Source organism: Chiloscyllium plagiosum, unplaced genomic scaffold (assembly GCF_037043375.1).
Source record: "Chiloscyllium plagiosum isolate Xiang-an unplaced genomic scaffold, Cpla_swu_hap1 HiC_scaffold_25, whole genome shotgun sequence".
Classification (NCBI taxonomy): Eukaryota; Metazoa; Chordata; class Chondrichthyes; order Orectolobiformes; family Hemiscylliidae; genus Chiloscyllium; species Chiloscyllium plagiosum.
In genome coordinates, this window is record NW_028270163.1 from 6,768,738 (window position 1) to 6,794,527 (window position 25,790).

Consider the following 25,790-nt stretch of genomic DNA (forward strand, 5'->3'; position numbering starts at 1 on the left):
GGTCAGAGTTGACTTGCAGTTCTACACAATTTTATTTACAGAACGAACTAAAGACATAAAGGGGGCAGTATGACTGTATTATCTAAAATACTACACTTTCCTGAGAGAACTCCTGATTCTTACATTAATTACTTTTACCAATCACAACATTAACTCTTTGCCCCAATCCTTATCTAAACTGCTCCTGGTTACCAGACTATGAGCACGTATGACCCATTTAGTTAAACTTGGCCAGGCTGTGTTGTCAGCTCCTGCTGAATTTGCTGACAGTTGGTCTTCTGCCTTTCTCCGCTGCTGGGCCAGATCCAACCTTCACTAACGGAAATGGATGCCCTTCCTATCCCTTCCTGCTGCATCCTTCCAGAATGTTCTCTGGTCCTCAACCAATCGATCTTCCAGGTTCAGGTCGCAGCATCCAATGGGATCTCCACTGTCACGAATGGAAGGCGGTGGACTGTTTCAGTGGTCAGCCCTTGATGTGTCGAGGGCATGGGCCCCCTCTTCAGACATGGTCATGCTGGATGCCCCACAGTGGCACCAACGGGTCTGCTCACTGTACTCCAATATACAAACTAGTCTCGCTTTCTAGAGTGAGTCCAGAATTGTCCTCGTATGCCTTTGTCTTGTGTGGGTGCTTTGTTCTTGACATATGCTGAAAGTCCCATCAGGCCTGATATTCAAAGATTGCCCATTCTGGTTTCAGGCCTAGTCATTCAGGCTGTGGGCTATCTGGCCGCAATGTGCTCTTATGATACTAAGATATAGAAGGCTATTGGCCAAGTGCGGGAAATGGGATTAGAAAAGTTAACTGGTTGCTATTGACTGGCATGGTCTTGATGGACCGAAGGGCCTTTTTCGACACTGTAGACCTCTATGACTGTTTACAATACAGTCTGCTCAACACTGGGGTGAAGAACGCACACTGTGTGAACACTTTGGTGAACAAATTCATTCCGTCTGGAAACCTGGCCTTGAGCCATGTGCCATTTTAAATTTTTGCTTCAATTTTATCTGCCCTCCCTGTCCTCAGATATTGTTCCAATAAATATCAAAGCAAGATCAAGGAACTGCATCGTCCTATGAGGCACTTTAGGCCGTAGTCCTCATTCAGAGCTGTCATCTTCACATTATTTTACTTGAAAGCTGTTACATTTTTAGACCCTGATTTCCGGAGTTCCAATTTCCAGTTTTGTATAGTGTGTTGTGCATAAGTGCCTCAGAATCATCCAACATTGAAACCCTGAGTGACACCAACAGAGAGGGAGCAGGCAGACTGAGGGGTCTGGGGGTAAGAGAGGGAGCAGACAGACTGAGGGGTCTGGGAGTGAGAGAGGGAACAGACAGAGTGAGGGGTCTGGGAGTGAGAGAGGGAGCAGACAGACTGAGGTGTCTGGGAGTGAGAGAGGGAACAGACAGACTGAGGGGTCTGGGAGTGAGAGAGGGAGCAGGCAGACTGAGGGGTCTGGAGGTGAGAGAGGGAGCAGACAGACTGAGGGATCTGGGGGTGAGAGAGGGAGCAGTCAGACTGAGAGGTCTGGGGGTGAGAGAGGGAACAGACAGACTGAGATGTCTGGGGGTGAGAGAGGAAACAGACAGACTGAGGGGTCTGGGGGTGAGAGAGGGAGCAGACATACTGGGGGTTTTGGGGGTGAGAGAGGGAGCAGACAGACTGAGGGTTTGGGGGTGAGAGAGGGAGCTGACACACTGAGGGGTCTGGGGGTGAGAGAGGGAACAGACAGACTGAGGGGTCTGGGAGTGAGTGAGGGAGCAGACAGACTGAGGGGTCTGGGGATGAGAGAGGGAGCAGACAGACTGAGGGGTCTGGGGATGAGAGAGGGAGCAGACAGATTGAGGGGTCTGGGGGTGAGACAGGGAGCAGACAGACTGATGGGTCTGGGGGTGAGAGAGGGAACAGACAGACTGAGTGGTCTGGGGGTGTGAGAGGGAGCAGACAGACTGAGGGGTCTGGGGGTGAGAGAGGGAGCAGACAGACTGCGGGGTCTGGGGGTGAGAGAGGGAGCAGACAGACTGAGGGGTCTGGGGGTGAGAGAGAGAGAGCATACTGGCTGGGGTGTCTGGTGTGAGAGAGGGAGCAGACAGACTGAGGGGTCTGGGGGTGAGAGAGGGAGCAGACAGACTGAGGGGTCTGGGGGTGAGAGAGGGAGCAGTCCAGACACAGGGGTCTGGGGGTGAGAGAGGGAACAGACAGACTGAGGGGTCTGGGGGTGAGAGAGGGAGAAGACAGAATGAGGGGTCTGGAGGTGAGAGAGGGAGCAGACAGACTGAGGGGTCTGGGGGTGAGAGAGGGAGCAGTCAGACTCAGGGGTCTGGGGGTGAGAGAGGGAACAGACAGACTGAGGGGTCTGGGGGTGAGAGAGGGAGCAGACAGACTGGGGGATCTGGGGGTGAGAGAGGGAGCAGACAGACTGAGGGGTCTGGGGGTGAGAGAGGGAGCAGTCAGACTCAGGGGTCTGGGGGTGAGAGAGGGAACAGACAGACTGAGGGGTCTGGGGGTGAGAGAGGGAGCAGACAGACTGCGGGGTTTGGGGGTGAGAGAGGGAGCAGACAGACTGAGGGGTCTGGGGGTGAGAGAGGGAGCAGACAGACTGAGGGATCTGGGGGTGAGAGAGGGAGCAGACAGAGTGCGGGGTCTGGGGGTGAGAGTGGTAGCAGACAGACTGCGGGGTCTGGGGGTGAGAGAGGGAGCAGACAGACTGTGGGTTCTGGAGGTGAGAGAGGGAGCAGACAGACTGAGGGGTCTGGGGGTGAGAGAGAGAGCATACTGGCTGGGGGGTCTGGGGTGAGAGAGGGAGCAGACAGACTGAGGGGTCTGGGGGTGAGAGAGAGAGCATACTGGCTGGGGGGTCTGGGGTGAGAGAGGGAGCAGACAGACTGAGGGGTCTGGGGGTGAGAGAGGGAGCAGTCAGACACAGGGGTCTGGGGATGAGAGAGGGAGCAGACAGACTGTGGGGTCTGGGGGTGAGAGAGGGAGCAGACAGACTGAGGGGTCTGGGGGTGAGAGAGGGAGCAGACAGACTGAGCGGTCTGGGGGTGAGAGTGGTAGCAGACAGACTGAGGGGTCTGGGGGTGAGAGAGGGAGCAGACAGACTGAGGGGTCTGGGGGTGAGTGTGGTAGCAGACAGACTGAGGGGTCTGGCGGTGAGAGAGGGAGCAGACAGACTGGGGGATCTGGGGTGACAGAGGGAGCAGACAGACTGAGGGGTCTGGGGGTGAGAGAGGGAGCAGACAGACTGAGGGGTCTGGGGGTGAGAGAGGGAGCAGGCATACTGGGGGGTCTGGGGGTAAGAGAGGGAACAGACAGACTGAGGGGTCTGGGGTTGAGAGAGGGAACAGACAGACTGAGGGGTCTGGGGGTGAGAGAGGGAGCAGACAGACTGAGGGGTCTGGGGGTGAGAGAGGGAGCAGACAGACTGAGGGGTCTGGGGATGAGAGAGGGAGCAGACAGACTGCGGGGTCTGGGGGTGAGAGAGGGAACAGACAGACTGAGGGGTCTGGGGGTGAGAGAAGGAGCAGGCAGACTGAGGGTTTGGGGGTGTGAGAGGGAGCAGACAGACTGAGGGATCTGGGGGTGAGAGAGGGAGCATACCGGCTGGGGGGTCTGGGGGTGAGAGAGGGAGCAGACAGACTGAGCGGTCTGGGGGTGAGAGTGGTAGCAGACAGACTGAGGGGTCTGGGGGTGAGTGTGGTAGCAGACAGACTGAGGGGTCTGGCGGTGAGAGAGGGAGCAGACAGACTGGGGGATCTGGGGTGACAGAGGAAGCAGACAGACTGAGGGGTCTGGGGGTGAGAGAGGGAGCAGACAGACTGAGGGGTCTGGGGGTGAGAGAGGGAGCATACCGGCTGGGGGGTCTGGGGGTGAGAGAGGGAGCAGACAGACTGAGGGGTCTGGGGGTGAGAGAGGGAGCAGACAGACTGAGGGGTCTGGGGGTGAGAGAGGGAGCAGACAGACTGAGGGGTCTGGGGGTGAGAGTGGTAGCAGACAGACTGAGGGGTCTGGGGTGAGAGAGGGAGCAGACAGACTGCGGGATCTGGGGGTGAGAGAGGGAGCAGACAGACTGAGGGGTCTGGGGGTGAGAGAGGGAGCAGACAGACTGAGGGGTCTGGGGGTGAGAGAGGGAGCAGACAGACTGGGGGATCTGGGGGTGAGAGAGGGAGCAGACAGACTGAGGGGTCTGGGGGTGAGAGAGGGAGCAGACAGACTGAGGGGTCTGGGGGTGAGAGAGGGAGCAGACAGACTGAGGGGTCTGGGGGTCAGAGAGGGAGCAGACAGACTGGGGGATCTGGGGGTGAGAGAGGGAGCAGACAGACTGAGGCGTCTGGGGGTGAGAGTGGTAACAGACAGACTGAGGGGTCTGGGGGTGAGAAAGGGAGCAGACAGACTGGGGGATCTGGGGTCAGAGAGGGAGCAGACAGACTGAGGGGACTGGGGGTCAGAGAGGGAGCAGACAGACTGAGGGGTCTGGGGGTGAGAGAGGGAACAGACAGACTGAGGGGTCTGGGGATGGGAGAGGGAGCAGACAGACTGTGGGGACTGGGGATGAGAGAGGGAACAGACAGACTGAGGGGTCTGGGGGTGAGAGAGGGAACAGACAGACTGAGGGGTCTGGGGGTGAGAGAGGGAGCAGACAGACTGAGGGGTCTGGGGGTGAGAGAGGGAGCAGACAGACTGAGGGGTCTGGGGGTCAGAGAGGGAGCAGACAGACTGAGGGGTCTGGGGGTGAGAGAGGGAGCAGACAGACTGATGTGTCTGGGGGTCGGAGAGGGAGCAGACAGACTGAGAGGTCTGGGGGTCAGAGAGGGAGCAGACAGACTGAAGTGTCTGGAGGTGAGAGAGGGAGCAGACAGGCTGAGCGGTCTGGGGGTGAGAGAGGGAGCAGACAGACTGAGGGGTCTGGGGGTGAGAGAGGGAGCAGACAGACTGCGGGGTCTGGGGGTGAGAGAGGGAGCAGACAGACTGAAGTGTCTGGAGGTGAGAAAGGGAGCAGACAGGCTGATGTGTCTAGGGGTCGGAGAGGGAGCAGACAGACTGAGAGGTCTGGGGGTCAGAGAGGGAGCAGACAGACTGAAGTGTCTGGAGGTGAGAGAGGGAGCAGACAGGCTGAGCGGTCTGGGGGTGAGAGAGGGAGCAGACAGACTGAGGGGTCTGGGGGTGAGAGAGGGAACAGACAGACTGAGGGGTCTGGGGGTGAGAGAGGGAGCAGACAGACTGAGGGGTCTGGGGGTCAGAGAGGGAGCAGACAGACTGAAGGGTCTGGGGGTGAGAGAGGGAGCAGACAGACTGATGTGTCTGGGGGTCGGAGAGGGAGCAGACAGACTGAGAGGTCTGGGGGTCAGAGAGGGAGCAGACAGACTGAAGTGTCTGGAGGTGAGAGAGGGAGCAGACAGGCTGAGCGGTCTGGGGGTGAGAGAGGGAGCAGACAGACTGAGGGGTCTGGGGGTGAGAGAGGGAACAGACAGACTGAGGGGTCTGGGGGTGAGAGATGGAGCAGACAGACTGAGGTGTCTGGGGATCAGAGAGGGAGCAGACAGACTGAGGGGTCTGGGGGTCAGAGAGGGAGCAGACAGACTGAGGGGTCTGGGGGTGAGAGAGGGAACAGACAGACTGAGGGGTCTGGGGATGAGAGAGGGAGCAGACAGACTGTGGGGACTGGGGATGAGAGAGGGAACAGACAGACTGAGGGGTCTGGGGGTGAGAGAGGGAACAGACAGACTGAGGGGTCTGGGGGTGAGAGAGGGAGCAGACAGACTGAGGGGTCTGGGGGTGAGAGTGGTAGCAGACAGACTGAGGGGTCTGGGGTGAGAGAGGGAGCAGACAGACTGCGGGATCTGGGGGTGAGAGAGGGAGCAGACAGACTGAGGGGTCTGGGGGTGAGAGAGGGAGCAGACAGACTGAGGGGTCTGGGGGTGAGAGAGGGAGCAGACAGACTGGGGGATCTGGGGGTGAGAGAGGGAGCAGACAGACTGAGGGGTCTGGGGGTGAGAGAGGGAGCAGACAGACTGAGGGGTCTGGGGGTGAGAGAGGGAGCAGACAGACTGAGGGGTCTGGGGGTGAGGGTGGTAGCAGACAGACTGGGGGATCTGGGGGTGAGAGAGGGAGCAGACAGACTGAGGCGTCTGGGGGTGAGAGTGGTAACAGACAGACTGAGGGATCTGGGGGTGAGAAAGGGAGCAGACAGACTGGGGGATCTGGGGTCAGAGAGGGAGCAGACAGACTGAGGGGACTGGGGGTCAGAGAGGGAGCAGACAGACTGAGGGGTCTGGGGGTGAGAGAGGGAACAGACAGACTGAGGGGTCTGGGGATGAGAGAGGGAGCAGACAGACTGTGGGGACTGGGGATGAGAGAGGGAACAGACAGACTGAGGGGTCTGGGGGTGAGAGAGGGAACAGACAGACTGAGGGGTCTGGGGGTGAGAGAGGGAGCAGACAGACTGAGGGGTCTGGGGGTGAGAGAGGGAGCAGACAGACTGAGGGGTCTGGGGGTCAGAGAGGGAACAGACAGACTGAGGGGTCTGGGGGTCAGAGAGGGAGCAGACAGACTGAGGGGTCTGGGGATGAGAGAGGGAGCAGACAGACTGATGTGTCTGGGGGTCGGAGAGGGAGCAGACAGACTGAGAGGTCTGGGGGTCAGAGAGGGAGCAGACAGACTGAAGTGTCTGGAGGTGAGAGAGGGAGCAGACAGGCTGAGCGGTCTGGGGGTGAGAGAGGGAGCAGACAGACTGAGGGGTCTGGGGGTGAGAGAGGGAACAGACAGACTGAGGGGTCTGGGGGTGAGAGATGGAGCAGACAGACTGAGGTGTCTGGGGATCAGAGAGGGAGCAGACAGACTGAGGGGTCTGGGGGTCAGAGAGGGAGCAGACAGACTGAGGGGTCTGGGGGTCAGAGAGGGAGCAGACAGACTGAGGGGTCTGGGGGTGAGAGAGGGAGCAGACAGACTGATGTGTCTGGGGGTCGGAGAGGGAGCAGACAGACTGAGAGGTCTGGGGGTCAGAGAGGGAGCAGACAGACTGAAGTGTCTGGAGGTGAGAGAGGGAGCAGACAGGCTGAGGGGTCTGGGGGTAAGAGAGGGAACAGACAGACTGAGGGGTCTGGGGGTGAGAGATGGAGCAGACAGACTGAGGTGTCTGGGGATCAGAGAGGGAGCAGACAGACTGAGGGGTCTGGGGGTGAGAGAGGGAACAGACAGACTGAGGGGTCTGGGGATGAGAGAGGGAGCAGACAGACTGTGGGGACTGGGGATGAGAGAGGGAACAGACAGACTGAGGGGTCTGGGGGTGAGAGAGGGAACAGACAGACTGAGGGGTCTGGGGGTGAGAGAGGGAGCAGACAGACTGAGGTGTCTGGGGGTCAGAGAGGGAACAGACAGACTGAGGGGTCTGGGGGTCAGAGAGGGAGCAGACAGACTGAGGGGTCTGGGGGTGAGAGAGGGAGCAGACAGACTGATGTGTCTGGGGGTCGGAGAGGGAGCAGACAGACTGAGAGGTCTGGGGGTCAGAGAGGGAGCAGACAGACTGAAGTGTCTGGAGGTGAGAGAGGGAGCAGACTGGCTGAGCGGTCTGGGGGTGAGAGAGGGAGCAGACAGACTGAGGGGTCTGGGGGTGAGAGAGGGAGCAGACAGACTGCGGGGTCTGGGGGTGAGAGAGGGAGCAGACAGACTGAAGTGTCTGGAGGTGAGAAAGGGAGCAGACAGGCTGAGGGGTCTGGGGGAGAGAGGGAGCAGACAGACTGAGGGGTTTTGGGGGTGAGAGAGGGAGCAGACAGACTGAGGGGCCTGGGGGTGAGAGAGGGAGCAGACAGACTGAGGGGTCTTGCGGTGAGAGAGGGAGCAGACAGACTGGGGGATCTGGGGGTGAGAGAGGGAGCAGACAGACTGAGGGGTCTGGGGGTCAGAGAGGGAGCAGACAGACTGAGGGGCCTGGGGGTGAGAGAGGGAGCAGACAAACTGAGGGGTATGGGGGTGAGAGAGGGTGCAGACAGACTGAGGGGTCTGGGGTTGAGAGAGGGAGCAGACAGACTGAGGGGTCTGGGGGTGAGAGAGGGAACAGACAGACTGAGGGGTCTGGGGGTGAGAGAGGGAGCAGACAGACTGAGGTGTCTGGGGGTCAGAGAGGGAGCAGACAGACTGAGGGGTCTGGGGGTCAGAGAGGGAGCAGACAGACTGAGGGGTCTGGGGGTGAGAGAGGGAACTGACAGACTGAGGGGTCTGGGGATGAGAGAGGGAGCAGACAGACTGTGAGGTCTGGGGATGAGAGAGGGAACAGACAGACTGAGGGGTCTGGGGGTGAGAGAGGGAACAGACAGACTGAGGGGTCTGGGGGTGAGAGAGGGAGCAGACAGACTGAGGGGTCTGGGGTGAGAGAGGGAGCAGACAGACTGAGGTGTCTGGGGGTCAGAGAGGGAACAGACAGACTGAGGGGTCTGGGGGTGAGAGAGGGAGCAGACAGACTGAGGGGTCTGGGGGTGAGAGAGGGAGCAGACAGACTGATGTGTCTGGGGGTTGGAGAGGGAGCAGACAGACTGAGGGGTCTGGGGGTCAGAGAGGGAGCAGACAGACTGAGGGGTCTGGGGGTGAGAGAGGGAGCAGACAGACTGAAGTGTCTGGAGGTGAGAGAGGGAGCAGACAGGCTGAGCGGTCTGGGGGTGAGAGAGGGAGCTGACAGACTGAGGGGTCTGGGGTGAGAGAGGGTGCAGACAGACTGAGGGGCCTGGGGGTGAGAGAGGGAGCAGACAGACTGGGGGATCTGGGGGTGAGAGAGGGAGCATACTGACTGGGGGATCTGGGGGTGAGAGAGGGAGCAGACAGACTGAGGGGTCTGGGGGTGAGAAAGGGAGTAGACAGGCTGAGGGGTCTGGGGGTGAGAGCGGGAGCAGACAGACTGAGGGGTCTGGGGGTGAGAGAGGGAGAAGACAGACTGAGAGGCCTGGGGGTGAGAGAGGGAGCTGACAGACTGAGGGGTCTGGGGTGAGAGAGGGAGCAGACAGACTGAGGGGCCTGGGGGTGAGAGAGGGAGCAGACAGACTGGGGGATCTGGGGGTGAGAGAGGGAGCATACTGACTGGGGGATCTGGGGGTGAGAGAGGGAGCAGACAGACTGAGGGGTCTGGGGGTCAGAGAGGGAGCAGACAGACTGGGGGAACTGTGGGTGAGAGAGGGAGCAGACAGACTGAGGGGTCTGGAGGTGAGAGAGGGAGCAGACAGACTGGGGGATCTGGGGGTGAGAGAGGGAGCAGACAGACTGAGGGGTCTGGGGGTCAGAGAGGGAGCAGACAGACTGAGGGGTCTGGGGGTCAGAGAGGGAGCAGACAGACTGTGGGGTCTGGGGTTGAGAGAGGGTGCAGACAGACTGAGGGGTCTGGGGGTGAGAGAGGGAACAGACAGACTGAGGGGTCTGGGGGTGAGAGAGGGCCTCCCACACCGTTTCCTCTCGTGCTATGATAGTCTGCTCGGTACCTGTGCCTTACAGCGTCTGTTTAAACAAAAACCAAGGACAAAATAACTTTCTAAAGTCACAGCATCATCACATTAGTTCTTATTTAACTTGCTCATCTTGTTTTCTTTATTTTTCTGCTTTGTATCAGTATCTGTGCCTGAGTGCCATGTACCATAAGCAGCAACTTATAAACCTTTCACTGTCCTCTCATCAATACATGTGACAATACAGGTAATTCACTTCAAGAACTCCAAGTTCCTGTCCCTGTCAATTTTCATATTCCTCAACACTCTTGCATCTTCAAAGGAACCAAATGAGCAAGCTGCAATTTTTAGCCACTTGATAAATTAGCCTTTTGGTAATAGCTGTAGTAAGAACCCAAAGTTGCATTTGGAATATGTTTAGTAGAATCAGAATCCATACAGTGTGGAAGCAGGCCATTTTGCCCATCAAGTCCACACCAACACTCTGATCAGCAGCCCACCCAGACCCACAACCCTGCATTCCCCCTGGCTAACCCACCCAGCCTACATATCCCTGAACACTACGGACAATTTAGCATGGCTAATTCACCTAACCTGCACAGCTTTGGACTGTGGGAGGAAACCGGAGCACCCGGAGGAAACCCATGCAGACACGGGGAGAACGTGCAAACTCCACACAGAGGCTGGAATTGAACCTGGAACCCTGGCTCTGTGAAGCTGTAGTGCTAACCACTGAGCTACCGTGCCACCCTAACAATCAAACGCTGGTCTCTGCTGGGAAAAAGGACATGAAGAAAGCTCAGGACTAGCAAAGGACTAGCAATCCAGGGCCTGAAGCTACTAGTCTGAGGGTGTAGGTTCAAATCTCACCGATGACTATTGTCAATTCTTATAAAAATTCATCCGGTTCATCAATGACCTTGCTAGAGAGGGAAACCTGCCTTCCTTACCCGGTCTGGCTTCCACTCCACACCCATGGTAATGTGATTGAATTTTGGACTGCCCTTTCTGACTGATTATAGCCCACATCCCATAAATGAATAAAACGTAATGATGGCACAGGGATCGGGGGCAAGTGATGGGGTGGTGCCTTAAATTATTAACCCTCTTGCTGAAGGCACTGGGCTCAGTCCATATGCAGTGGCTGCTCAATCCTGGTGTCAGTATCAGCCCTCAGCTCACTGGTCTTTCTCAAGCTGGTGCCCTGGCTCCACATGGAGTGTTGCTGCCACCTAGCAGTCACTGTTGGCCTAGCAATGAGAAGGTCAGGTCATACATTGTCCAAACTCAGGAGCAAGCCCCAGTTCACAAGAGGCGTGGCGTCACAGTTTACCCCACAAGTCGTTAATCAGGGTGAGCAGGTTTCTGTTGGTGTGGACAGGGCTAATTTTGTCCATAGTGCAGCAACCTGGGACAACTTGAAGTTAAAAAATGGCTGTCATGAAACATAGGTAGACACGAAGGGTTACACCGGAAACGTTGACTTCTCCACCTTCAGATGCTGCCTGGCTTTGCCATGTTCCTCCAGGCTCCTGCTTGTCCACCTTGGATTTCAGCATCTCCAGTTTTTTTTGTCATAGAATATAGAACATTACAGTGCAGTACAGGCCCTTCGGCCCTCGATGTTGTGCCGACCCTAGCTACTCTAAGAACAAACTAATCTACATATCCTACATTTTACTATCATCCATGTGCCTATCCAAGAGTAGCTTAAATGTCCCTAATGTATCTAACTCTACTACCACTGCTGGAAATGCATTCCACACTCTCTGTGTAAAGAATCTACATCTGATATCTCCCCTAAACCTTCCTCCAATCACCTTCACATTATGCTCCCTCATGATAGCCATTTCCACCCTGGGGAAAAGTCTCTGGCTATTCCCTCTACCTATGGCTCTCATCATCTTGGACACCTCTATCAAGTCACCTCTCATCCTTCGCTCCAATCAGAAAAGCCCTAGCTCTTTCAACCTTTCTTCATCAGACATGCCCTCCAGTCCAGGCAGCGTCCTGGTAAATCTGGGCTGCTTTTGTTTTACAGATAATGACAATTACTGGATTACGATGGAAAATAGGATTTTCAAAACCGCAGAAAGTTTACAAGGGCACTGAGGGTCATTGAATGCAGCAGGATGGGTTATAGCAACAACAACAATGTGTTGGAGAAATTCAGCAGGTCTGGCCGCATCTGTAGAGAGAGACAAAACAGAGTTAATGTTTCAAATCTGATGACTTCTGTTCAGAACCAGGCTGGGTCAGTACGGTGTTCACACAGGCATATGGAATACCTGTCTTTATAAGGCACCGCATTGAACAGATGAGCAATGAGGTTATGATGGAGATGTACATAACGTTAGTAAAGGTCACAACTGGAGTACTGCGTGCACTTCCGGTCACCCACATTGTAGGAAGAATGTGATTGCACTACAGAGGGTGCTGAGGAGAATCACCAGGATGTTGACTTAGTTGGGGAGACTGGCTACGCTGGGCTTGATTTCCTTAGAGCAGAGAGGGCTGGGGTGGGGGCGATCTGATGGAGGCATTCAAAGTTCTGAGATTCATAGGCAGGGTAGGTAGTCTAGATACCCCTTAGTAAAGGGGTCAGTAACCAACGGGCACAGTTTATGGTAAGGAGGAGGAGGTTTGTGAGGAAGGGTTTTTTTTCATCCAGAGGTCTGCTGGGTAATTGGGGCTTTATATCTGGCTGGTTGCTTTACCCGAAACACTACTTAGGTAGTGTCATCCATCCATCCTCCTTCTCTAACCAAAAAAAACCAGTCTGTGCACCGGATTGATAAAGTGACTAGCCTGCTTTTTCCCCTCTCTTTTAGTTTTTAATAAGCTCATTGGGAATTTAGAATAGTGGGGATGGAGGTTAGGGCAGTTGAGTGTTCCTCTTGCAGAATGTGGAAGGTAAGGGTCACCACCACTGTCCCTGCTGACTACATCTGCCGGAAATGCAGCCAGCTCCAGCTCCTCGAAAACCACGTTAGGGAACTGGAGCTGGATGAACTTTGGATCATTCGGGAGGCAGAGGGGGTTATTGAGAGAGGTTACAGGGAGGTAGTCACATCTCAGGTACAAGAAAAAGGCAAATGGGTTACAGTCAGGGGATGGAAAGGGAACCGCAGGCAGTGCAGGGATCCCCTGTGGCCGTTCCCCTCAATAACCAGTGTACCGTTTTGGATACTGCTGGGGGGGGATCTTACCAGGATAAGCAATGGGACACAGGGCCCTAGCACAGAGTCTGTCCCTGCTGCTCAGAAGGGAAGGGGCAAGAGGAGCAGAGCATCAGTCATTGGGGACTCCATAGTTAGGGGGACAGTTAGGAGGTACTGTGGGAATGAGAAACACTCATGTTTGGTGTGTTGCCTCCCAGGTGCCAGGGTTCGTGACGTCTCTGATGGTGTTTTCAGACTCCTTGAGGGGGACGGAGACCAGCCCCAAGTCATGGTCCACACAGGCACCAAAGACATTGGGAGGAAGAGAGATGGGGATTTAAGGCAGAAATTCAGGGAGCGAGGGTGGAAGCTTACAGCTAGGACAAACAGTGTTGTTATCTCTGGTTTGTTGCCCATGCCACATGCTAGCGAGGCAAGGAACAAGGAGAGAGAGGAGTTCAACATGTGGCAACAGGGATGGTGCCGGAGGGAGGGTTATGGATTCCTGGATAATTGGAGCTATTTCTGGGGAAGGTGGGATCTCTACACACAGGATGGTCTTCACCTGAATCAGAGAGGTACCAATATCCTGGGGGGAAGATTTGCTAATGCTCTTCAGGGAGTTTAGACTAATGTAGCAGGGGGAGGGGAACCTGAATTGTAGTTTGAGTATACGGGAGGGTTGAGAGTAGTGAAGTCAGAACTAACATTTCAAGATCGCCAGAAATTGAAGTGTGTCTACTTCAACACCAGGACCATCCGGAATAAGGTGGGCGAACTTGCAGCATGGGTCAGTACCTGGGACTTCGATGTTGTGGCCATTTCGGAGACATGGATAGAGCAGAGGCAGGGATGGTTGTTGCAGGTTCCAGGATTTAGATGTTTCAGTAAGAACAGAGAAGGTGGTAAAAAAGGGGGAGGTGTGGCATTGTTAGTTAAGGACAGTATTACAGCTGCAGCAAGGTCGTTTGAGGACTCATCTACTGAGCTAGTGTGGGCTGAGGTTAGAAACAGGAAAGGAGAGGTTACCCTGTTGGGAGTTTTCTATAGGCCTCTAAATAGTTCCAGAGATGTAGAGGAAATGATAGCAAACATAATTCTGGATAAAAGCGATAGTAACAGGGTAGTTGTTATGGGGGACTTTAACTTCCCCAATATTGACTAGGAATACTATAGTTCAAGTACTTCACATGGGTCGGTTTTTATCCAGTGTGTGCAGGAGGGTTTCCTGACACAGTATGTAGACAGGCCAACAAGGGGCAAGGCCACATTGGGTTTGGTACTGGGTAATGAACCCAGCCAGGTGTTAGACTTGGAGATTGGTGAGCACATTGGTGATAGTGACCCATAATTCTGTTCTGTTTACTTTAGCGATGGAAAGGGATGCGAATATACCAGAGGACAAGAGCTACAGCTGAGGGAAAGGCAATTACGGTGCGATTAGACAAGACTTAGGATGCATAGGATGGGGAAGGAAACTGCAGGGGATGGACAGAGTTGAAATGTGGAACTTATTCAAGGAGCAGTTACTGTGTGTCCTTGATAAGTATGTACCTGTCAGGCAGGGAGGAAGTTGTCGAGCGAGGGAGCTGTGGTTTACTAAGGAAGTTGAATCTCTTGTCAAGAGGAAGAAGAAGACTTATGTTAGGATGAGATGTGAAGGTTCAGGGCGATTGAGTGTTACAAGTTAGCCAGGAAAGACCTAAAGAGAGAGCTAAGATGAGTGAGATGGGGACATGAGAAGTTATTGACAGATAGGATCAGGGAGAACCCTAAGGCTTTCTATAGATGTATAAAGGATAAAAGATTGATGAGAGTAAGATTAGGGCCAATCAGGAACAGTAGTGGGAAGTTGTGTATGGAGTCCGGGGAGGTAGTGGAAGTGCAAAATGAATATATTTCATCAGTATTCACACTAGAAAAGGACAATGTTGTCGAGGAGAATGAAGTGATACAGGCTACTAGACTAGATGTGATTGAGGTTCACAGGAGGAGGTGTTAGAAATTTTGGAAAGTGTGAAAATAGATAAATCCCCTGGGTCTGATGGGATTTATCCTAGGATACTCTAGGCAGCCAGGGAGTAGATTACAGAGCCTTTGGCTTTGATCTTTATGTCATCATTACCTACAGGAATAGTGCCAGAAGACTGGAGGATAGGAAATGTTGTCCCCTTGTTCAAGAAGGGGAGTAGAGATAACCCTGGTAATTATAGACCAGTGAGCCTTCCTTCAGTTGTGGGTGAAGTGTTGGAAAAGGTTACAAGAGATAGGATTTATAATCATCTAGAAAGGAATAAGTTGATTAGGGATAGTCAACACAGTTTTGTGAAGGGTAGGTCGTGCCTCACAAACCTTCTTGAGTTCTTTGAGAAGGTGACCAAACAGGTAGGTGAGGGTAAAGTGGTTGATGTGGTGTATATGGATTTCAGCAAGGTGTTTGATAAGGTTCCTCACCGTAGGCTATTGTACAAAATATGGAGGCATGGGATTGAGGGTGATTTAGCAGTTTGGATTAGAAATCGGCTTGCTGAAAGAAGACAGAGGGTGGTGGTTGATGGGAAATGTCCATCCTGGAGTTCAGTTACTAGTGGTGTACCGCAAGGATCTGTTTTGGGGCCACTGCTGTTTGTCATTTTATAAATGACCTGGATGAAGGCGTAGAAGGATCGGTTAGTAAATTTGCAGATGACACTACGGTCGGTAGAGTTGTGGATAGTGCTGAAGGATGTTGTAGGTTACAGAGCAACATCAATAAGCTGCAGAGCTGGGCTGAAAGGTGGCAAATGGAGTTTAATGCTGAAAAGTGTGAGGTGATTTACTTTGGAAGGGGTAATGGGAATAAGGAATACTGGGCTAATGGTAAGATTCTTGGTAGTGTAGATGAACAGAGAGATCTCTATGTCCATGTATATAGATCCCTCAAACTTGCCACCCAGGTTGATAGGGTTGTTAAGAAGGCAGACGGTGTGTTAGCTTTTCTTGGTAAAGGGATTGAGTTTTGGTGCCATAACATCATGCTGCAGCTGTACAAGACTCTGTTGCAGCCGCATTTGAAATATTGCGTTCAGTTCTGGTCATCGCATTAGAGAAAGAAGGTGGAAGCTTTGGAAAGGGTTCAGAGGAGATTTACTAGGATGTTGCCTGGTGTGGAGGGAAGGTCTTACAAGGAAAGGTTGAGGGGCTTGAGGCTGTTTTCGTTAGAGAGAAGAAGGTTGAGAGGTGACTTGATTGAGACATATAAAATAATCAGAGGCTTAGATAGGGTGGACAGTGGGAGCCTTTTTCCTCGGATGGTGATGCCTAGTGTGAGGGGGCATAGCTTTAAATTGAGGGGTGACAGATATAGGACAGGTGTCAGAGGTAGTTTCTTTACTCAGAGAGTAGTAGGGGCCTGGAACGGCCTGCCTGAAACAGTTGTAGACTAGGAGAAGGTGAGGACTGCAGATGCTGGAGATCAGAGTCGAGAGTGTGGTGCTGGAAAAGCACAGCAGGTCAGGCAGCATCCGAGGAGCAGGAGAATCAACATGCTGGGCAGGAGCCCTTCATCAGGAATGAGGCTGGGAGCCTCAAGGGTAGGGAGATAAATGGGAGGGGAGGTGGGGCTGGGGGAAGGTAGCTGAGAGTGCAATATGTCGTTTACTGTATCTGTTGCTCCTGATGTGGTCCACTCTACATTGGAGAGATTGGACGCGTTCTCACAGAGCGCCTCAGAGAACATCTCGGGGACACCCACACGAACCAACCCCACTGCCCCGTGGCTGAACATTTCAACTCCCCCTCCCATTCTGCCGAGGACATGCAGGTCCTGGGCCTCCTCCACCATCACTCCCTCACCACCCGACGCCTGGAGGAAGAACGCCTCATCTTCGGAGGGTCGGTGTGGACTTGTTGGGCTGAAGGGCTGAAGGGAACCTAATCTCTAAGCTAATCTCTCTAATCTTCCGCCTCGGGGCCCTCCAACCTCAGGGCATCAATGTGGATTTCACCAGCTACCTTATTCCCCCCCCCCTCCCCACTTTACCCCAGTTCCAGCTTGGCACTGCCCTTATGACCTGTCCTACCTGTTAATCTTCCTTCCCATCTATCCACTCCACCCTCCTGTCTAACCTGTCACCTTTACCCCCACCTCCATCCACCTACTACGCTCTCACCTCCCTTCCCTCCAGCCCCACCCTCCTCCCATTTATCTCTCCACCCCCCGAGGCTCCCAGCCTCATTCCTGACGAAGGGCTTTTGCCCAAAATGTCGACTCTCCTGCTCCTCGGATGCTGCCTGACCAGGTGCGCTTTTCCAGCCCCACACTCTCTTGATAGTAGTAGACTCGCCAACTTTACCAGCATTTAAATAGTCATTGGATAGGCATATGGACGAGAATGGAATAGTGTAGGTTAGATGGGCTTCAGTTGGTTTCACAGGTCGGCACAACATTGAGGGCCGAAGGGCCTGTACTGTGCTGGAATGTTCTATGTTCTAGGGTGATGTGTACCTGGAACTCACTGTCTAAAGGGTTGTAGAGACAGAAACCCTCCAAATATTGATGAAATATTCAAAGTGATCACTTGAAACAGGCTAGAGGCTAAGTGCCACCAAATTAGATGTTTGATGACTACCGCAGACATGATGGGCTGGTGTAAAATCTCTAAGATTCAGTAAATAAGGTTGAAATCAACAAACAGCTGTACTTCAAATGTCAAATAAACTGGAAACTTCTGGAGAAACTCAGCAGCTGTGGCAGCATCTGTGGAGAGAGAAACAGAGATAATGTTTCCAGTCTGGAATAACGTCTTCAGAATTTAAACTTGCTTCCACCATCAAACAGGAAAATGAAATCAGCGCCTACTTGACTGTTGACCACATATGTGGTTTCTTCGACCTCTAACCCTGTTCTAGCTGGTTAGTTCAGTTGGCTGGATGGCTGGTTACCATAAAGGTCACTCCTTCTCAACCTCTGCCCTCACTTGAGGTGTGGTAGCCCTCAGGTTAGATTCTCAAAGCTGAGAGTGGCCCAGTGAGACTATGGTGACTTTATCTTTACACTGTGAGTCCCAAGGCCTCAGATTCTATCTACTACCTGATCCCTTTGCTCGCTGGCCACTTGGTGTGCAGCACCTTCCCAGCTCCCTCACATTCCCAGCATCCCTCGTTGTTTCTCCCAATCCCTTAGATGAGTCCTCATCTTCGTTTCTCCTTGCTGCTGTTGTGGAAGAATCACTCAAAGTTCTGTCAAAAAAAAATTACCAGGAGACGCAGAAAATCCTTCACGAAATTAAACTTTAATCTTGCAAAATCAAAGCTGTGAGAGCCAGCGAAATGTCTTTCCTGGCTCCCCACAATTTCTTTGCTCTCCTCGAGTTTATACAATTTGTTGGTCCCGCGGTTATCGGAGAACATTAGCGTAGCCAATCATGCCGGCTTGCTTTATCTGTTTAAACTAATCAGCGTCTGCCACACTGGTTCCCTCCATCATCCATAACCTACCACATCATCACCTTCAGCATTAGCTCATCTCCCAGTGATTTAACCAACCTATCACAATGCACTACCATTATCTGTTACTGGAGCCTTGTAACATCATCCTGGGCATACACTGCAACACCAAGTTATTGACCTGACTACCATAATAACTTCCATACTGCAGAAAAGACCAGGGAGCAAAGGGAGCAGTGAGCGGTGATGGGGTCAAACCAGAAGTGTGGTGTTTTCTTTAACGTCTCTGTCCACTTCACTGCAGGCAGTTACCTGGCCAGTCACCATCCACAATATGCACCAGCTTTGCACCCATGCAGGAAATGCTCCCTGTATGTTCCATCACAACCTAAATACACCTTCTGACTAATGCTAGTATTCAATTGTTAACTGATATTTCTAACAAATCTCGCCAAGACATCCAAGTTGAATTTGGTCTTTGAGTGTTCCATTCTTCCTTATAATTGTCTTAAAATAATCTGTCATGTTACCTCATATGACGTTTTCCAGGGTTACACAAATGCTAAACTGGGTAAAATCATTGCCCTGAGGTTGAGTGCGATTTAATTTGCCTTTATTAGTTAACGCAATATGGTTAGAAGTTAGGACGTCATATTGTAACTGTATCAGACACTGTTTAGGCTACTTTAGAAATACTGCATTCAATTCCAGTCTCCCTGCTACAGGAAGGATGTTGTGAAACCTGAAAGCGTTCAGCAAAGATTGACAAGGAGAGTTGGAGGGTTTGAACTACAGGGAGAGGCTGAATAGGCTGGGGCTGTTTTCCCTGGAGCCGTCAGAAGCTGAGGGGTGACAGAGGTTTGTAAAATCATCAGGGGCATGGATAGGGTGAATAGTCAAGGTCTTTTTCCCAGGGTGGAGGCGTTCAAAACTAGAGGGCATAGGTTTAGGGTGAGAGGGAAAGGTATAAAAGGGGCAAAATCTGCAGCCCTCACATTCTTCTGAAAAATAAACTTGCTTGACCATTCTACACACAGACACATTCCATTCCCAATAGGTCCTAGGGTGCAACTCAAACCAGGGGCTATCAGACCTTGCACTGAACCACCATGACCCCTTACCTTAGAGACACAAAATCATCGAGTCATCCAACACCGAAACAGACCTTTCGGCCCAACCAGCCCATGTTGACCATAATCCCAAACCAAGCTGGTCCCACCTGCCTGCGTTTGGCCCAAATCCTTCCAAACCTTTCCTATTCATGTGCTTATCTAAGAGAAAGTGAGGACAGCAGATGCTGGAGATCAGAGTCGAAGAGTGTGGAAAAGCACAGCAGGTCAGGCAGCATCCGAGGAGCAGGAGAATCGACGTTTCAGGCAGGAGCCCTTCATCAGGAATGAGGCCACGTACTTACCTAAACTTATCTACTTACATAAATACTCATCGAAATGTGCTTAGCTAAATGCATTTTAAATGTTGAAACTATTCCCAAATCCACCACTCATTCTACTCATGAACCACTCTGTGTAAAAAAATTGTCTCTTCTGTCCTTTCTCTCCTCTTGTCTCAAAAATGTGCCCCGAATCTTGAAATCCAGTGAAAGGGGTCCTGAAGAAGGGCTCATGCCCGAAACGTCGATTCTCCTGTTCCCTGGATGCTGCCTGACCTGATGCGCTTTTCCAGCAACACATTTTCAGCTCTGATCTCCAGCATCTGCGGTCCTCACTTTCTCCTAGAAGATTTTAACCTACTGCGAATCCTCTTACAAGCATGCCTTCCTTGAAGAAGCTCTCTTCCTGCCTCTACAAGGATTTCAGTGAGTCCCTCTCTCACTGCACACCCCAGGTCATCTCCTCTGCCCAGAAGCTCTTCAGTTCCAACGCCCCTCCACCAAGTCCCTCCTCCCTACCTTTTATCTCAGCCCGCTTGGCACACTTTCCTCATTCCTGAAGAAGGGCTCATACCTGAAACGTCGATTCTCCTGCTCCTTGGATGCTGCCTGACCTGCTGCGCTTTTCCAGCAACACATTTTCAGCATGCAATATAAATGGGCATGATATTTGGTGTCTGCTATTGATATAACATTGGTTAGCACACAGTATTTCTATGGAAATCTACTTTGTGTTCATTATTTGAGTCATTTTGAATTGTTTCTCTACGGGATAATGTTTTGAATTTTGAGGTATTCTTTGGGACACATCTCAAGTGTAGAGATTACGGACATCCCAGGGAGAGATTTGCAACCTAACAATAAGCTTTTTCCAGAAAAAAACGAGAATAAGGCATTCAAAATATTCTGCTCATTTGGTAACAAATAGCAATATCAGATGATCCCTATCTCCCCTCCATTCTCCAGGTTCCCTCACGAGATGCAGTTAGAAAATTTGAGTCAATATTGCTCCTGTTGCTATGAGCTGCCTCTGTAAGGCAGGAAACTGAAATGTCGATGATAATTCTGTGTCACTGCTGCATTCTTTTGAACAGAGATAGATAGGTCAGCTATAGGTTTCCTGAATGTCATGTAGAATATATATCTGATTATGTGCTTTAATAAACCCCGACTATTCACTTTGAAGACTTTTCCTTATGAGGTTAGGTGTTGCGACGACATGCTGAGGTGACACAGGATGTTGGTAAAGGCTATCTGGGAATATTGTGTGCAGTTCAGGTCACCCTGTTATAGAAAGGAGAGGGTTCAGAAAAGATTTACCAGGATATTGCCAGGTAAAGAGTGTGTGGCTCATTGGTCTAGGGGTATGATTCTCACATGGGTGGCACGGTGGCTCAGTGGTTAGTACTACTGCCTCACAGCACCAGGGACCTGGGTTTGATTCCCATCTCGGGCGACTGTCTGTGTGGAGTCTGCACATTCTCCCTGAGTCTGTCTGGGGTTTCCTCCGGGTGCTCTGGTTTCTTCCCACAGTCCAAAGATGTGCAGGTTAGGTGAATTAGCCATGCGAAATTGCCCACAGTGTATAGGAATGTGTAGGCTAGGTGCATTAGTCAGGGGTAAATATAGGATAGTAGGGGAATGGTTCTGGGTGGCTTATGCTTTAGAGGGTCGGTGTGGACTTGTTGGGCTGAATGGCCTGTTTCCACGTTGTAGGGATTCTATGATCTAAAGAGGCTTTGAGTTATAAGGTGAGGCTGGATAGGCTAGGACCCCTTTCAGGAGAAAGTGAGGACTGCAGATGCTGGCGATCAGAGCTGAAAATGTGTTGCTGGAAAAGCGCAGGCTCATGCCTGAAACGTCGATTCTCCTGCTCCTTGGATGCTGCCTGACCTGCTGCGCTTTTCCAGCAACACATTTTCAGCTCTGATCTCCAGCATCTGCAGTCCCCACTTTCTCCATTTATATTGCATCCAAAGATGTGTCCTCTCTTCCTGTGTTTTTTATAAATGGGGCAATTTTTTCACCTTCATAAACTATGAAACCAACAGACGTTTGTTACCACCAGATCTTTGATGCGGGTAGGAGGGTTGGTGCTGGCGGTGGGATCACAGCCATCTTCTATTTTCTTGGTTAACTGTCTCTTACCACTTTTAGTTTTATTGCTCAGCACATAGCTCTTGCACTGGAATTGAATTTTGTTAAGCAGGTCAAAATTGAAAGACGAGCCAAATCAAAGATTTTCTTGCGTGAAAGAGAATTAAGTTTTATCAGCTACCATCCCCAAAATTAATAAAATACAGCTCAACCATACTCACTAATGCAGGTAAGAAGCTCACTGAGGAGAGTGGGGGTAGAGACGGGGTGGGAGGGGGTCGAATACACACAGGAAGGTAAACAGTTGGGTGAATTTGTTTAACTAGTGTTTAGCAATGGCACTATTTCCAGATCCTGAGTTCCTAAAGAGCAGTGATTTATCAAAGTTGCACTTTCACCATTGTTTAAATTGAGGAAGAGAGAAGAGCTTTCAGTATCGTTGCTGCTCTCAGTCCAGGCTGTGTTCTCTCTCCTTTTGCTTGAAGATTGCTGTTGATGTACCTGCCCTTTGTGGGCACTGGGGTCCGTGTCACTGTTTCATTTCCAAGTTGGATGCAACGTTTTATTTCTCATTGTGAGCCAGGTGTCTTGTGAGTGGGGGTAAAATAAGAGATGCAAGTTTCTGGAGGCCACCTGGGGCTTCTTGAAGAAAATGGATTTTGGATTAGTGGTGCTGGAAGAGCACAGCTGTTCAGGCAGCATCCGAGGAGCAGCAAAATCGCCACTGCAGGAATTGCAAAACCTGCGCCCACACCTCCTCCCTCACCTCCATCCAAGGCCCTAAAGGAGCCTTCCACATCCAAAGTTTTACCTGCACGTTCACCAATATCATTTATTGTATCCGTTGCTGCTGATGCGGTCTCCTCTACATTGGGGAGACTGGACGCCTCCTAGCAGAGCGCTTTAGGGAACATCTCCGGGACCCGCACCAATCAACCACACCGCCCCGTGGCCCAACATTTCAACTCCCCCTCCCACTCTGCCGAGGACATGGAGGTCCTGGGCCTCCTTCACCGCCGCTCCCTCACCACCAGACGCCTGGAGGAAGAACGCCTCATCTTCCGCCTTGGAACACTTCAACCCCAGAGCATCAATGTGGACTTCAACAGTTTCCTCATTTCTGCTTCCCCCATCTCACCCCAGTTCCAAACTTACAGCTCAGCACTGTCCCCATGACTTGTCCTACCTGCCTATCTTCTTTTCCACCTATCCACTCCACCCTACCTCTGACCTATCACCTTCATCCCCTCCCCCACTCACCTATTGTACTCTATGCTACTTTCTCCCCACCCCCACCCTCCTCTAGCTTATCTCTCCACGCTTCAGGCTCACTGCCTTTATTCCTGATGAAGGGCTTTTGCCCGAAACGTCGATTTCGCTGGTCCTTGGATGCTGCCTGACCTGCTGTGCTCTTCCAGCACCACTAATCCAGAATCTGGTTTCCAGCATCTGCAGTCATTGTTTTTGCCTTCTTGAAGAAAATGGTAATTCGGAAACTTTGTATATTCCTTGACGGTTGCCAGGCCTAGTCTGATGATCACAACAGTCATCTTAGGTCAGTAGTGTACTTTTGAAAATGATCATTAAACCACGAAAGTCTAAGATATTAAAGTGAAAGGATGCAAGTTGAATATTGATAGGCTACAATGAATACAACCAGTTGAATGACAAAAAATGAACTAAAGCTGGGAGGAAGGGCACCCTGTCAGCTGCATCATAGTCACCAAAACTACCCATAAGGAAATAGAGACCCAACCAAACAATGGCCTGTAAATCCAAAGTGAGCAAAGAGATGGAAATAGAACTTGGGTCTTACAGGAGGAGAAAAACATTGGAGAAGTTGAGAGTATTCCACAACTGTTGATGATAGAGCTGATTTTTCCAAGCTTTTTATTGTGGGGAATGTTGAGTGTCACTGGGAGGGACAGCAATTTTTTTGACTGATCTCTCACTTCCACAGAGAGGGCGATGGTGAGCTGCCTTCCTATAAGCCCCATGACCCATTCTGCTCTTTAATGGTTGACAAGAAGCGATATTCATTGCCCCAGCGTTCCCAGCTTCAAAATGAAAAACTAACAACAGGTGCAGAATCCAAACATTCTTCAACCCCCCAGATGGTCTCAACCACTGGACAAGGAATCATATCTCTGTCTAAAGATGTTCAACATGAGACTCCCAACACACATGATTGGCAAGTCCTCATTGAGGTTGACAAAGACTCAGCGCCGTCCCATTCTCAATTCGAAAAGCAGGATGGGCTTCCTTAACATAAACATTTGAGAATTTGTGGATTAGATTCATTGTATCTGTCACACCATAAAATGACAAGGTATTGGCTTCCAGGGACATTCCGATTCTGTTGTATGCTACGCGCGGTACTTCAGACTCTACTCCATTACCAAAAACCAAGAAGGTGTTACGTGGTGTTAGAAACAAATCTAAACACCACGACTGGTTATATCTACCAAGGATACAGGAGGTGTCGGCCCCTTTTCTTTGGATGCAGGGAGATGTGATGCCGATACAGATATGGTTAGTCGTCTGAGGTTTGTACACCTCCACTTCACAATAGTAGCGCTTGAGGTTGAACCAACGATTCTCACACAGGATTTGTGGTTGGACATTAAATCTCAAAGGATCATCAGGGTATTTCAGTTCAATTAAACTTGACACAGTCTGATAACTATTGTGGAAGTTAAGTAAACAATGTGCAGAACGCACATCAAATCGGAGACTTTCAGCATCTATGGAGAGAACGGAAGAGTGAGATCCTTTTGTCAAAATATTCCAAACAAGACACTGGAAATGGGTGACATAGTGGCAATTCCCAGATAATTCCAACTGGATGTAAATCACACTCCAAAGAGAAGCCTTGACTGGAAATTTACTTCAGAGATGGAGAAAAAGTCAAAGAGGATTCCCTGTCAGCTATGTATAGTGACTTTATCTTTCACTCCTGTGGGAAATTGCAGTAGTCAGTTTACACTTGGCAAGCTCCCACACATGGCAACGCAATAACGGATACGTTACACAATGCACCACGGGTGGCACGGTGGCTCAGTGGCTAGCAATGCTGCCTCACAGTTTCAGGGACCTGGGTTCGATCCCACCCTCGGGCAACTGTCTGTGTGGATTTTGCACATTCTCCCCATGTCTGCCTGGGTTTCCTGCGGGTGCTCCGGTTTCCTCCCACAATCCAAAGATGTGCAGGATTAAAGAGACAGGGTAAGGGGTGACTCTGCAAGAGATGCTCTTTGGTATGACCTGCTTCTACACTGTACAGACACTATGATTATATTCCCTGGTAACTGTGCAGGAAATATTGCTAGGATTCAGAGAGCTTATCAATGCCTTTTTCACGGCACCTGGTTGATAGCCCAGTTGGCTATGGGAAGGTTACTGCACTGTCAAAGGTGAAACTTGAAACTGAGGCCTTTCCCATCCTCTTAGGCAGATGTACAAGGCCCCTCCACTGAGGAGAAGCAGGGCAGCTCTCCCTAGATTCCTGTCTGAAATTTATACCCCCCCAAACAACATCACAAACTCATCCATTATTACATTGCCACTTTTGGGAGCTTGCCAAGTGTAAACCGATGACTGTGATTTCCTACAGAAGTAAAAGGGAAAGCCACCACCATCCCATAGTGCTGCTCTCTTACTGCAGGTGAGTTTAACCCAAGGGTCACTTCCCTGATGTGGCTGAAGAATCATTCTGGTGTTTTCGGAACACACTCAATCCACAAAGTGATTCAGTGAGAGGGAATCCATCAACAGAGACATTGAGATGCTGCTGTTTCTGATTTCTGACCTGCTGCCAGAGTGGATCTTATGGCTGTTATCCCTCTCCTTACCCTCCCAATCCCGTTGCCTTGGGGTTAATATTTTCACACAACTTTGAAACCTCCTGAGGTTTCTGTTTTGTGGTAGTCTATCAGTACACTGTTGATATATCTTCAGCTAGTCGAGCAAGGTGACCCATTGCCCCTTTGCCATACTCTATGGTCCAAATAACTCCAACCTTCTTCAAAATCTGTCCTTTGCTGCCACCATTTTATATGATTTGCTCCTTTACTATGTGACTGATACAGGAGTCACAGGAATGCAAGCAATATACAGCAATTACCTGGATTATTTATTGTAACTGAAACTAAAATTACGCAGACAAACTCTTACCCCGATGCACGACTCCCTGGTCACACTGGGAGGGCCATGGATGGTGTTGTGGAACAGGGGGTCCTAGGGGTTCATGTACATAATTCTTTGAGCCTTCCATCATCTATTGG

General features: G+C 51.3%; 1 protein-coding gene across 2 annotated transcripts in view; it reads right to left on the reverse strand.

Annotated features, from left to right (window-relative positions):
- Window positions 1–25,790, reverse strand: part of LOC122562002 (E3 ubiquitin/ISG15 ligase TRIM25-like) — a 96,840-nt gene that overhangs the window by 50,339 nt on the left and 20,711 nt on the right. Inside the window, exon 9 of one of the 2 annotated variants that reach the window (XM_043714370.2) lies at window positions 22,822–24,251. The exons of the other annotated variant lie outside the window; for it this stretch is intronic. Coding sequence (XP_043570305.2) covers window positions 23,707–24,251 — 545 coding nt within the window. The 3' untranslated portion in view covers window positions 22,822–23,706. Of the gene's footprint in view, window positions 1–22,821; window positions 24,252–25,790 lie in introns of those variants that run through there. 2 annotated transcript variants of the gene reach the window in all.